General features: G+C 45.3%; 1 protein-coding gene across 1 annotated transcript in view; it reads right to left on the bottom strand.

Moving 5' to 3' along the window:
* Positions 1-14,695, bottom strand: part of LOC100646232 (putative uncharacterized protein DDB_G0271606) — a 105,799-nt gene extending 91,104 nt beyond the window's left edge. The window contains exons 1-2 of the mRNA XM_012312581.3: positions 13,194-14,695; positions 7,750-7,805 (exon numbers count right to left, since the gene is read on the bottom strand). Of these exons, the coding sequence (XP_012167971.1) occupies positions 7,750-7,782 (33 nt within the window). The 5' untranslated portion in view covers positions 7,783-7,805; positions 13,194-14,695. The remainder of the gene's footprint in view (positions 1-7,749; positions 7,806-13,193) is intronic.
* Between the last annotated feature and the right edge of the window lie 618 nt (positions 14,696-15,313).

Here is a 15,313-nt window from a genome sequence, read left to right as displayed (position 1 = left end):
TAATGAAATCTAGCGTATCTGTTCGAAACAGCGAAAGAGCACGTCGAATCTCGTTACCAATTTCGGCAAGTTTTTGATCGTCAAATGGCACGATCGTTCACCTTTCTTCGTATGGAACGAGCGCGGTGCAATACCGTGCACGGAAAGCTTTGAAACGAGCGATACACGTTATGGCGATCGCGATGCACGACGCCGGGTTGTTGCGCGTCGGTTCTCTGCCTATGCACGCTCGTTTCCTAGTACTTTATCTCGAGCTGGTATCGGCACACGGCGTGCATTATAGCACGTGTGGGTACGCTCAAAACCGAATGCAGCAGCCGTGCCACGAAAGCCAGGTTCGGTAAGAATGGCCTCTCCGCGACTGACTGACATCACGAAACTCCGCCGACTCTGTTTCTGTTATCATTAACGGCGAAATTCCACTTCGTATTCCGCCGGTATACAGCGCGATCGTCCTCGTCCGACGTCGTTTCCAACAGCCGAGTTCTTACTCCGGGGTGGCATAAATTTCCCAAAGCTGTTGCCTGTGCTAGCTGCCGAATCGACTTTTACAAGCTCTGTTATTTCGAAATTCTACTACTTTTTGTCCCTTCGCAGCGTGTCTCCGTGGGATCAAAAATGGAGGCGATGATTGAAAGATCCGATTTGTTCGACACAATCAGAGCACGATAGAAAAACGAGGTTCATCAATTTTGACTTCGCTATGATCTAACCGAAGAACATTACAGCTACTAGAACCCTCGATTAGTCAAAGTCTGGATTTCAAGTAGACACGATAAGCGGTTTTTCCTTTTCTTCGAACAGTCAAGATCGTTGAAACCATTGGTACAAAACTACGCCGACAACGAGATCTCCCGGCTTTTTCATCCAGCGAGCCAGCTTCTGGATAGTGTCAGCCTATTCTGAAAGGCACTGTAGCCGAGGACAAGGAAGGCTTTCAGGCCGGACGATGAAACGCAGAGAGTCAATGACAGAGGAACCCTTGGCGCGTTCTCCCTTCTTCCTTCGTCTACCATCGACCTTCCCCTCTTTCTCTCGACGAGTCCGTGCACTTTGCACTTTGCTCTCCTGTTTCTGCCACGGGACGATATACAGTCTCAACTTTCTACGCTCTACATGCAGCTTCATCGCGTTTCTTACGTGTTATCCCGCTTTAAATCCCGCTTGTGTTCGCGCCGTACAACTTTCGCGCAATTTACCCGCTCGTACACACGCGGCAATGGCCGTGCAAACGCGTTAACTCGCCGCGTATTTCAACGTGTACGTGCGATCCTTTTTGGGCAGGCACGCTTCGTTAGTCTGGAAGCGCGGAGAGCGTTCCGAAAGTAGACACGAGGAGAGAAAAGGTAATTCCAGGTTCTAAGAACGACAAATAAAACCGGTGATGCGAGGAATCCTCGCATAATCACGCAGGGAAATACGAGTGAAAATAATGCCGGAGAAACGCTTAATTAAAAGAAACCTGTCTTGGACCGCTTCCGCTTCCTGTTAACGCAGTGAATCTTCCTCCACGATTCTTCTACGATTTCGCGGTCGTTGCTCATAGGAAACGAAAGAATGTTCTCCACAAGGAGAAACTATTTCTAAGAGAGCTATTAATTCCACATCGCCCACCTGTTCGCTGGTTCGAAGGTCGTAAAACGAGCGCAATACTCGGCTACGGAGCTTTGTACCGCACGCAATGATACGACATACACGCGTCCATTTACCGACATTGTATTGTTCATCTTCGAAGAACGCTCAGACTCGTCTTAGAACGCTCCGAGTGTGGAAATTCGTGTGGATTTTACGCGCGGCAAGATACCAGGACGGGCGTGGAATTTTGATACGCACGAGGAATCGGTGAATTCGCAACAAATTCCCCAGCAGTTGCCTCGAGAAAGCTGATTAGAGAGCAGAAAGAGGAACAGAGAAACGAAGAGAGGATGGAGAATAGAGGTGAAACGAAAGAGGTCAAAGGTGCGGGAAAGCATGTGGGTTGAGCCTGCGCTCCTAGCCCGCGCCGCCTAATTGAGCAACGATAACGCTCGTGGTCCTTGTCGACATCTGTTGTCATTCATCACCCGGTACGCGAGATTAAATTACGAGCTTCCCGCTAATTATGATTTATACGGGCTTGATGGAGAAACGTAGACCAACCGTCTAGCTACCGTAATTGTTCTACTCGTAGTTCTGAATGAAGTTACCATTACGCAGATTCTTCGAAGACCGTACGATAGAGCGGAAATGAATGTTTTCGTCGGGTGCGGAATACTAGTTTGAAAGATAAATTGAAAGGGAAGTATTTGAAGGAAAAAGTCGGTAAAGATAATAGTCCCGTGGCGACGTCGTAAGAATTTTATAGACGTCAGCGACGTTTCAAAGAGCTCGTATCTTCGGTCGAAAGAAAGAACGCCTGAAAGTTCGCGACATCGAATAAAAGGTACTTAGAAAGGACGCCTTAAAAGTGCCCAGAGCGAAAACCGTCTGAGCGCATCCGATCGAACGAGGACTCTAAAGTGACGCGGGCAAAGGGGCTACAACCGGTCACCCCATTCGCGTTTCCTGTATCGCTACCCCTACGCCGTTACCGTCGCTGTTGTCGCGCGAGTATGTTACAGGACCTTTAAATCGCGTTCGTTTCCTCAGGGACGAACCTAGAAAAAAATTTCGAGCGATTTCTCAGCAAGCGACGACACGGAACATCGTCGCGATTTGGACAATGAATTTGCAGAACGATGGACGGCGGTGGAACGAAACGTGGCAAATACGAGCGTTATGGAGCAATACGGCAAGAAAAATCGGTTCCCCCAACTTCTATCGTCCTCGCCATCGTTTGTTCAAAGAGACAGCGATTTGGAATGCAAGGAAGTAACCAAATTCGAAATTGGACGCGATTTATGGAGGAAATTCGCGCAAGATCTAACGATCGATCGCCGAGAATTTTCGTGATTGGTCGACCAAGAAGGAAGGGGGCCGCAAGAAGCGAAACCGCAGAGAACGGAAGGGGAAGAGGACTATCGTAGATCTTGTACTACCGTTAGCGAGCGTTCACGTGCACGAGATGTTCGTGGTGGAAGGCGTTCGACGCTGCGGCCACGACACTGGCCTCTTCGAAGCGGTGCTAGGTTCGCGGAACGTGCTCGACTTCCGTCAAAAGAAACAGCTGCATGCCGTACGCGCCACTATGCGAGCGCTACGCCGACTATCGATGTCGTAAATCTTTCTTTTCTTCGACCACGAGGTCGTGTCCCCTCGTTTGTACGTCATAAACCCGTTTACAGCCGTTCTAATCAATGGGAATTTATAATAACCCTTTTCGTTCGGAGAAGAAGCCGCACTACGAGCCGAGTTTAAGTCCCTTTGAAAGCTAATTACGTACGCCTCGGCCGGCGTAGACGCACGATCTTTTCCACTAGCGAGGACGACGAACATTTGTTCGCAAATGGTTCGCAGCGTCGTTGCACTCTGAACGTATGTCCTGCAGCTCCTTTAATATTTTAAATGAACCCGGCAAAGTAACACAGGCAAATAAAAAAAGAATAGATAAACGCAAACAAACAACTAGAGATACGCAAACCGTGCGTAACAAAGTGAACGATAAATACGGCATTCTTGGGATAAGCGGCTCTCCGGTATGAGAGTGTAAAGCTGTATAAGGATGGGGTGGAATGGGGCGTTAAGAAGGGTCGGTAAACGACACGGTTTCCAGAAGTAAAATCGAAGAGGCGCGTTTCTTCGAAACAACTGTTGTTCTTCGCTACTGGAAGTCAAACAGAGGTGCGAGCTGGAATTTGTCCAAAGGCCGGGAATCTAGTTCTCGTAACTGGTAACTCGCGGAAGATGTGGTAGTAAAAGCGTGCATACGTACGACGTGCGTAACGTATTCGTTCCATGGGAACGACACGTATCGACTCCCTTCTATCCGTCAACGACACGTAGCAGGGAAGAAATAGCAGCACGTGCGAACGCTTTCGCCTGTAAACGCAAGTTGTCCCCGAGGTAACGTTCGATAGCTGTCGTCCTAACGTCAAGATCCACGCCATTTTATAATGGTCTGCCAACGAGAAACGATTTTCGCGACGTGAACATTGTTCGCACCGGAGGAAACAGCCTAGCGTTTGAGAAACTTGCTCGTGACACCAAGAATATGGTCGGCGGTACGTTGAATCGATCGAACGTCTTGACAACAGCCAACCGATAAAGCGTCGAGATTCGTGCTTCTGAATGACTATATTTAACGACGCGCGATATTTAAACTGTTAGACAGAGAAGAAACTCGTTCTATGTAGCGTCTTACTCGACCAACGTCGGCAGGTCAAAGAGTCAATAAATCTCGGTTGTACGCCGGTTTTCAATGATGCTACAGAAACGATGATACATGGCCGACGGATGGCTGCGTTATGCGTTTAGCATCGACGCAGACGTCATTTGTCAAGATCGACGCAAAACAGTGGGTCAAGCATAGAACAGACACGCTAGATAGGTGGTACGGTCATATATCATTTGCGTGGTTCGCTGCAACCTATCCTGTCATTGCGGGTTCTCGCGCGTATTATTTGCCCGATTCAAACAATGCAGCACCGACAATTTATATAGGGGTTAATTAAAGCACTCATTGTCTAACTGTTCGTTGGTAATTTCGTTGTTTGTCGGTGCCCTGCCGCCCTCCGACCGATCTCTCATTCGTGTTTTACCGATTGTTGAAACTCTGTGAAACAACCGCCATCCTTCCATTATTCCAAACGCTTTTTCTCTTGCGTTTCCACCGACTGTCACCTTTCGTTTCGAAACGGGGAAATCCAATTGCGATTCTATTTAAAGCTTAAAATACACGCACGGGATGTCGCAACCTGTAATTTTCTCAATTTTCAGCGAAAACAACGAACCCCATTTCGCCAGCGAAATCATACTAATCCCGGTGAAAGATCACGCGTGTGCACACACGCGCTGCTTTTCCATCGTTTCGATCTGTCTACATCGCCAATTGATTCCGATATTATCGTCCCATTAATTACTCGATCGCGGTAGAATATCGCCGCGAATTCCCTTCCGTAATATCTGCAAACGTGCGATCTACGTGGCAATTTTCACACGTCCATTACGCGTTTACGTTCGGTATTAGAAGCATTTGATCAAAATCGAGAACGAAAATCACCGCTGGCCTATAGGATTCGCACGACGACGCGAACGTACCGCGTGTCTCGCGCAAACCAGTTCCGAAATGACCGTGAAATTCTGCGATCGAGAATTTCCCTGGCCGATCCATTCGGTCGTAGAAATAGCAATTACATCCGAGTTTAACATTTACAGGACCGTTAGTCGCTTGCACGACGTCGCCACAAAAGGGAGCCGATAATTAATTTAGCACCGTTCGATCGGTCTCTCGTTCTCTATGGAGCGTCGAGTGTATGGAATTGTCATAACACGCGACCATTAAAATACAGACAAATTATTATCGTACGTGTACGATGACGAAATTTTTTACGGGAGATTTCGCAAAGCGATACATTGCGATATCAGAGAAATATTTTTTCACGTACGATAAGATGGTACAAAGGCACGAAACAGAGGCGTTGTCGCCGTATGTGACGTTTTATTAATCCGATCAGCTGACGCGAGCAAAGTCAAACATTGTCGCGATATTTAATCGCCAGCTGAAACGGGGACGACGAACGGGGCGGATAGCGGATCGTGTAAAAATAAATACAGAACCAGCGATAAATATACGAGAACGTACACGTCCGTCGAAATAGCAGTTCGCGAGAGTCTGTTATGTTTACCGTGACGATTGTCGCAATTTCGTTCGGACAACTTGGTAATTCAAAGCGACCTCGCGGATCTCGCTTTTAATCGATTCGATGGCTATCAAAAACCCGTGGAATTCGTGTCCCAATTAGTTGCCATCGTGCAACCTCGCTTTTTGATAAACTATGCGCTATAAAAGCGAAACGGTTACGGAGCAAAGATCTATTGATTGGGCCAGCGAAGTTTGGTCAATGGAATGCCTCGTTTTAATTAGGATAGAACCGCCCGGAAGATCAATGTTAGTTGAACGATTGAATCGGGAGAGGGAGCAGAGGGTGTAACCGCCGTGTAAACTGCGTTTTCGAATAACTTACTTCAACAATGTTCAAGTTTCTTCATCGATTAAACGTACCAGGCGATCGTGATCACGTTGAAGAAACTTTTGGTTTCCAGTATAAATATCGCCTTGTCTATTCGTAGGTTGCGTAAATCGTGACACCGCGCAAAAACCGTAGGCGTAGCAAGAACGACGACGGTTCTTTTTAAGTGAGAGGGTAAAAATGCTGGACGTTTGGGTGTCGAGTTATGCCGAGACCAGCTATTTTGCACGTTTTATTCCAGGGAACAAGTTTCTCGAGGCTAGAATCGTGTTAAAGTTCCAAGGTGACGAGGGACTATGAAACTGCGAAGAATGGCCGTGGCACGTGCCATTCTTCGGTCCACTTTCCAACTTAAATCACGCGTTAGAGCAGATACCAGAGATCGTGCGAAAGAAGAACAATCGGCAAGTTCGACGATAAACGAGTATCTGGATTCCACGACCTCGTAATTGATTCGTAGGTGACCTCACGGCTCACATAATTTCTCCCATTTTACACAAGGCTGGCACACTGTAGATCTGGGTGACACTCATCCACCAAGTATATTGAACCTGAACGGTTCCCCTTCCATGCAATCCGGTATACTTTTCACCTGATCTCTCCAAGGTCAGGCAATGAGGAAACAGGTATATATAATATGTACTATGCTTTCATCGATTCAACCGGCGCGCCTGGCTATCGTACGCTTCATTATACGTTTTTGTTTCGGCAATGGCCGCTATTAGCCGATGCGATCTCGATGGTGTATTTTACTTTACTTATCTCGCTTCACACCGATATTTCGCTTAACTTTACTCGCGTGTACCTCGATCGAATGCAAGACAATTATCTCGAACGATCGATACGTATCGGGGCAACACACTCTGGCTAATTATGGAGCAGCGTGTTAAAGATGGTGAAATTTCTCCTTAGTTTTTCTACGTTCTTCTCACGGTTCGTGCTTTTCTCCGGCTCTCCCTGTCAAGTATTAACCCGGTAGCCTACTTCCTGGCGCCAACAGCCTCGAGCCTTTCGAAAATACTTTGCGTACCTACTCGCCGTTTCCTACGGCACGTCGGCTCGAAAGAAGCCCTATTCACGCTCACAAAGGTCCAAGGAACTCGACGTCAGGTAAACGCTCGAATGCAAGGAAACTAGGAGAAACGTTGGTTTTTACCTTCGAGCGTAAACTGAACACACCTATCACCTTCCCACTTTTTCGCCACCTTATCTTAAACCCGTGTAAGCCGAAGGGTCGATGCTGGCGTTCATTCCTGAAATTCACTATGCTCCTCGGTGAAACTACCTAAGACTGTGTTTATTGTATACTCTCTTCGAGGAAAGGGGTTGTTGAGAAGTTTCAAGAGAAGGGTGACACGAGTACCGTAAGGGATATCCGCGAGGTCGAGTATGTGCATCCCGGAAGTATGTTTGGAATCCATTTTCTTAGGAACGAAGACAAAAGGAAGGGAATCGTTTCCGTTTCCTTCAAGACTTTTGCCCTATTTCAGTAAAGTTACGTAGCACGTAACAGCTATATATGTATATGTACCGTTCGGTTAACAACACGTACGAGTCGTTGCGTAATTGGCGAAACATTTACAAATTCCATATATATATACTCGATATGCAAATGAGAATAGAAAGAAGAGAGAACACTCACCACCTCGGCAACGTTGCCGGAACCGTCCCTCATGCCATCTCTGTCCGTGCGTCCCCCTGGAAACGGAAATGCAAGATATTATGAAAATCGGATAGTTGCATAATTGGCGTAAAACGATCGCGCTTCGATAACTCGCGTCGTAAACTCTCACAAAGACGGACCGTACCACGGCGTATCTCTCGTTCTTACTCGTATTCGCAAGGATTCAGGCCAATCGTCACACTCGAGTGGTCGACGAGCACGCTAGACGGAAGTGGCACGAGTGCGTAAACTGGAGTCGCGAGCCGATCGAGCACTCGCGTGAATATCATTCGACTTTTTTACCGCTTTTCAGGGAATCTGGCTCGGTCGTTCGTGTTATCTGTACCGACTTCCGCTCTCGCGTACAGTCACCGTTTAACAGCGCCGAACGTAATCGAAGCGAGAAATTGTACTCGATTAAACGTTCGCAATTGCTCGATATATTTTTCCTCCGATGAATTATTCAGAGACGCCGAGTCGTCTAGTAAAAGTTTTGCAACGGAGAAGATTGCGCAACCAGTAGCTCTACGGGAACGCGTGTGAATGAATCGGATCGCGGGAGCAACGAGCTATCCAGGAAGCGCCATATCTTTCCCGTTTCTTCTTTGTTCTTTGCGTCTTGCGATTTTCAAACTCGCAATACGCGCCGTTTACCTTCTTCGTATCGAATCCGAGCGTAGACGAGATCGAGTCGTGATAACGAAACGTTCAATTAGCGCGACCAGAGTGCAATGACCAGCGCCGTCGCGCTAACACGTAATAAAACACGGAAACGCATGGTTAAAATTCAGCCAAACGAGGAAGGTTGGAACGGCCAGTTAATTAATAGAAAATTGAACCGACGCGGAGGAAATTAGTCCGAGGCATGAGCCGCGACCGATACAACGGTATAACGTTCATAAAGATTTCATTAGGCGCGTCAACATTTTTCAGTGATCGCGACCGATATCGACGCGATCGAACAGCCGCAGGTTCCACGCCTAACTTCGTCGAAATAATCAACGTCTTCTTTTCGTTTACGAGGCACAAGCGAAAGGTAGGTGGCTCGGGCCCGCAACTTTTCTTTCCCAAATGAAATTTAACCGAACGTAATTAGCTTCGAGGTAACCGCGCGGCACGAGCAATGGCGTAAGTGGTGCCAAAGGATTTCCGAGAAAACTTCAACTTTGCTCCGTTGCCCGAGCCGATCTTTCTCCTCCGAGAGTGCGGCGCGCGCGTGATTCCGCTACGAATGGCCTAATCGCGCTGGCTTTTGCTAATAACACGTTCTCTTACGGCGAATCGAACCATTCGAATAGCAATAGTTGCCTTAGGTCTGCATGTAGAAGCGAGTTCGATGACCTGGACAACCGTTGAGTCGTTCAAGGTCTCGAATGTGTGATAAAACGGTGTTAAAGCTGCAATTTATGTCACTCGAAAACGATGACGAAAGCTGCGCTTTCTAGGTCACTGCGTTACGTGTTTATTACCTTATGTAATCGCGGGAGGAGTCACTGAACCGCTCGTAAAACGAAGCAAAATAACGCGAATATTTTGTCCAGTTTTCACGAACCGAGTATATTCGGTATTTTCGACTTGAATCGAAAGTCGACTCTGCCCGACCAAGGTACAATCATCCGTTTTTTCCTGCATTCTCCCGAGCATTCTTTTTTTTCGAATTCGACGCCTTTCCTCCGTGGTTGAGACGAATCCTCGTAATTTCGTGGCCGTCTTCCTTTCTCCTAACGTTCTTGCGGTATTTCAGACGGAAAAGTGTTATTATCCGTCGTCGAAATGTACACCGAGAGTTGTCAGACAAAGTATACGACAGTTAAATAAATGTCAGCCGCCGCGGCAGTACCATGAAATTAGTAGCTCCTATAATTTTCAGTCGTGAAACGCAAGCAATTACACGCGAATAGAATCTACGAAATTTGTCGATCCGACGAGCAAAAAATTTACGTGAACGTAACTTGGACGAGTTATTTTTTCTTTTTTAATACGTTCGCTATCACGCCACGGAAAAGAAATTCCACCCACAATCCATTACTTTCTTTTTCGGAATTCTACAAAATATACTACAGATTTTTATTTGGGTAGTTTTAAAACCTAATAAATGAGCATGTAAATCTAGTTTTTCAGTCACAAATCGTGTCACAAATATGTGACGCTGGGCCACATGGAAAATTTTATTCGATCCATAAAGTAAATAAAATTTCTACTGGAAATGATATGCCATATTTAACTATACAAACGTGTATTTAAAATTAATATAATTTATTTATATACTGTGGAACATTTTGAAACATATGCTAATACATAATCCTATTGATTCACTCTCATTAGTCTTACATGCTTCGCATGCATACCATGTGGCACTGGATATCTTTTTCCTCGTACAAACATAGCATCTTAATCTTTTCTCTAATTTTATTGAAAAATGTTACATCCCGCTAAGATTGAGACTAAGCACATTGGTATCGATATTAAGCAATTTCAGTACAAGATTATTTCTAAGCTCTAAATAAGACATTTTTGAGAAATTAATTCTATTCAACAGCCAATTCCCATTCCAAATTGCTATATCAAATAAGCGAAAGAAAACTTTCAAATACCGGCGTATTGCTTTTCGTGGCGTGGAATAATATGCCGTCATCTGATCGCACCGATCAACTCCAGACATGTTTTTGTTACAATCGAACACAGTACGAGCTTTTATTCCTTTTCTTCTCGAAGACGGTATTTCAATTAGATCTGTGTTATGCTTCGTGAATATTGTTAATACGTCTCGTTTGTCTTTCCATTTTTGAACTAAGATGTTATTTTTTTCTTTTGAAAATACATTCTGCAGTTTATAATTTCTGCTGAATTACAATCATGAGATCACCTTCACGATCTTTCCTTAGTGTCTCAACCACATGAGTTTTATTTTTGGCTAGTTCAACGTTAATGTAATAATTGTCCATGTAGATGTAATAAATGTCCTTCTCCCAAATAATCATTTAATAATCTATAAACAACAGTATTTTTTCCAGAATAAGGAAGAATATCTAATACGAATGCGTAATAACATTGATTCGTCTATTGATAAATTTTCACCAGGATAATAGCAATCCTTTATATTTTTTATCCAATGCTGCAATACTTGATCAATTGTATGAAGGCGGTACGATTTATTACACATTTGGACATAGATGCAAAGGCAGCGAAGAGTTTTCTTACGTAGATTTCAAGGCATTGTTTTGCTAAGTTGAGGGTGATAATAAAGTGCATAATAATAGGCGTTCGAATATTGCCCATGGCAATATATAATCCTAAGGATTGTTTTATTTCTTCAGCTGAAGTTGGTTTCCATTCTTTTTGTAACATGGAAGGTGCATGTATAGGATATAACAACAAACTTTGCAATTTTCTGCATAAGAAAGTCGCCAAATAATAAGCAAAACGCATCTAGTACCGATATATTTCTTGGAAGATTTACTCTTAGTCCTTCCTTTCCGGTAAAATTATGTAAAACGGGATCAACGTGTGCTTCCATCCAATCACTATTACGAGAATCATCACAACCTTCATCAAAAGAATTATCGCTTGTGTTAGAAATGACTGGTAAATGTATTCTGTTGAGATCGTTATCGTCTGACAAAGTACTAGTATCAAATAGATCTATGATATCTTCATCATATTATCTACTTTCATCGCTCGAACCATCATATAATATTCGTCTGTTTTTCATGAAAGATCTCCTGGATAGGAAGATTTACTTACTACTTTACGACAGTTATATATTTTATGACAATAATATATATTCGAGATTACTTACATATCTGTTATCTATTTTAGCAATTGCAAAACTGAGAAGAAGAGTTAATACTTTGTTTTAATAAATTATTTTAACTATATAATATAACTTCAAACCATACGCGTTGGTTATAGATTTGACCATTTTCGACAATATTTGCCAAGTTCAGGGTAGGATCCATTTGTTTCCACAGAGATAACAAAAATTGATTGTCGTCACGTGTCTATGATGCTGGGCTCTCAATGGAAAATCGGTGCGTCACAGTGTGACGCTGGTAGTATCCGAAAAAAATCGTACGTGCGATAGAGGCTAAAAAAAATTCGAATGGCCTTACAACGCCCTTGACATGCACATATACCGAATCATCTTTGTACAGTCGTTGGTCATTTTCTTGTGCAATTTTCAGCTTCGTCATAGTCGATTTACCTGATCTTTTTTCCTTTCAGTGATTCTCACAATGATCCACATTCCCGAACGCTGTCAACACGATATCGTAGGGTGAGCGCACAATAGGGAAAACCAATGCCGTCAAAGATATACACTATCGATGCACGATAATTTGAAAATATTAGCTTTTGCCATTGTCGAGAATCGATCGATATTAATGGATGTTGAACAAAAACATCTTTTGTCTCGTGTCGTGAAACGTTCAACGAATTACAGAAATTCTATCGATCACAATACTCTTTGTTACCTGAATTCGAAACAATGACGCACATCTTTTGGGTCACACGTTGTTTAAACGAAAACATGGGAAAGATAAGCCCGCGAAATTCAAGTATACAGAAGATATCGCGTAAAACGAAATTCATCGGATTTTCATTCTTGCACTTTGCCCGGCTTCTCGAGTAAAATGGAATTCTATTTCGAGATTAAATCGAGCTCGACAGTGTCAGCGACATCAGGAAGGATTTTAATTGAAATTTTGTCGAAGTCTCGAGAGCAAAAGGCGCGCGGGTACGAAGAAGGTGGAAAGAAACGACTTAAAGAACACAAAAAGGACCAGCGGTACGGCGCATGCGCGCGTCTTACGAGAGGCAAGATCCGAGTGTTTTAAAAACACGCAAGAGGCGACGAGTGGGATCTCAAGGTTAGGCGGAGCGAGACATTTGAGGTTAAACAGCGAGCAAACTGACTCTTCTTCCGTAGCCCGACAAGAAATTAGAGAATCGCATAAAAACTGTACGTGTCACGTAAAAAATCGCACGATTTCGATCAAACTGCGTTTAATGCTATTAGTAGCCCATAAAAGTTCTAGTGATTATTATTGCTCTCCCTCTTGTCAAGACTACGGACCATGATCTTCCGAGATGGATCCATTCAAAAATAAATGGCTCTTAAAGATCGAACGGCAAATTGGTTCTTTGCAAATTAACGCGTTGCTTTATGCTTTGAATCGGTAATGCAATCAAAATAGCGGTCGTATATTTGTCGCAGCTGTAATCGTAGCCGGTATCGCTGCTGTCGAATAAACGTAGCTTATCGAATAAACTCGATAAACCGATCCAAAAACAAACGATAAGAGAAAAAAATAGATCGACGTATTAGTTAACGAAATTGGACGCGCGTTTATTCAACTTGCCGAAGATAAGCTATCGGTGTATACAAGGGACCAATAACCGCGGACATCAACATGCGTACTTACCTTTTTTATAAACCGGCAAAATTTTGGCGATTCTCGAGTCGCCCGTGTTATCCAGTTCTCGAGGTTGCGAGCAACTCCTCTTCGAACAGTGTCCTCTTGCTTCGATATTTCTTCTCGTTTACACTTAATCGCAGTTTATCATTTACCCACTCCTATCTATCCTTTTCTCTTTAGCTTCCTTTCTCTCCAACACAATCCTAACCTCACCCTGCACCAGCACAACTACAATACACTGTGGCACGACCGACACTCCGCGAACGATCCACGACGTACGGAGAACGCCTCTGTAGGCGCACCTCTAAAGAGAGACCAGAAAATCGCAGAGACGTTTATTCCGTCGTTTTCTTTCCCCTCTTCCTTCTACTTCTTGGTTCCAACGCGCAGAGACACGATCAAGAAACTATTTTCGAAATTCAGCCGCTTTCCAGTACTCTGATTCGCGACGAAACTTTATCTTTGGCTTTGGAATCTACGCGCCACACGCATATGTCAGTCGGGGGTAGCTCGTGAAAAAGGAACTACACGCGCACGCTGCGGCTTTCTTCTTTCTTTTCCTCTCTTTCTCTTGCACTGCACTCTTCCCTTTCGTTTTCTTCCTCCGGTTCTCGTGTCGCGTATTCTACCTGTCACTGACGATAGCGTCGTTGTTACGTCGCCAGCGTTGCCGAGTCAGGATGGATCTCCAATGTGTTTGAATTTTCCGCTGATTCGAAGAACGTGCCACCGCGAATAATTCTGGCAGCAAGAGAGCCGGTACCGTAATAGTAGAGCCCCCCCGTTCCTTTCTTGCTCAAATCTCATACGTGCCCCTTGCACGGTTTCTTCTGTTGTTTGCCGCTGCTATCACTGTGAAAAAAAGCAACGGAGTACCCGTGATACACTGTCGATCACGACTCGAAGGGTACCGTCGTATCGCGAACAACCAGAGAAACTTGGAGCCAGGAGTAGCCGGTTCGTCGTACCGACATTATTTCGACATGGATCGCCGTATCGATTTACTCGTGATTTCGCGACATCGCCGCTGCCGGATCTTTCAGGTTATAACGGACAGAAGCAGGACGACTTTTTAAAAATGCCACGCACCGACCAATCACGAACACGAGGGCACGGAACGCAGACGGTACAAGAAGATAGAAGAAGAGAGAAAGAAGTGGAGCCGCTATATACACGCGCGCGCTTGTCCGCTTGCTCGTACACACTACGTACAGGTATATACACAGGCACCGAAGGGGGGATCTCGCGCGCGCGCACGCACACACGGACAAGCGGCGACGCGATCTTACGGGTGTTGTGTCGTGTCGATCCTTCCCTGCTGCTTTCCAGCGATCTCACCCGCGACGATCCAAGATCGACACGATTTTACGCACGCCACTAACCCGAGAACGAACACTATTGTGCGACGAAGAGGGCGGAAAGGGAGAGGGGGGCTATTCGTCGCAACGTTTCGTGGAATGTCCGGCGTGAGTTGCGTGGCCAACCGTCCGTGCGGCTAAGGTAAGTTGAACTGAGCAGCAGCGCGCCTACGGTAAACGAGATTAAAGCTCCGTACCGGCAGAACCGCGGTATCGGCCAATCAGCGCGGCGTTTTGCGCGACTCGACCAATCACCGTACTCTCTCACCTGGCGAACGGTTAGCCCAGGTGCAGCGGCTAAGGCGCCATTGCCTGGCGTTGGCACGTTACCTGTTCGACTCCTGGAGGGGAGTCGTCGACGAAAGACGGAGAAGGGGTAACGTGACAGAGAAAGTCTGGCTTTCCGACGAATGAACGAAAGAGAAGCAACTAAGTCACGAAAGGGGGAAGGCCGGAGAAAGAAAGAGAGAGAGGCGAATTACGGTAAGCCCACGTTCATAAGCGTAACTTGGAACGTTCGTTTTCACGAATTTTCACGATCGACTTTCGCGATTGTATCACGCCTTAATACAGAACCATATGTCTTTGATTGATCGAATATAGGTATAGGCGAGAAAATATAGAGTTCCAGAGAATAACGTCGTTTCTCAATTGCAACAGCGGCGAGGGTACCAGCGCTCAGCGCAGCGTCTGCATTGTGCCACCGGAGGCACGTTACGCGAGGAACTTGGCCGATGATATAGACGGAGAGCGTGGTGGGGGAGATGG

The sequence above is a fragment of the Bombus terrestris genome, chromosome 10 (assembly GCF_910591885.1).
Source record: "Bombus terrestris chromosome 10, iyBomTerr1.2, whole genome shotgun sequence".
NCBI classification, from domain to species: domain Eukaryota; kingdom Metazoa; phylum Arthropoda; class Insecta; order Hymenoptera; family Apidae; genus Bombus; species Bombus terrestris.
This window is presented reverse-complemented; position numbering and strand designations above follow the sequence as displayed.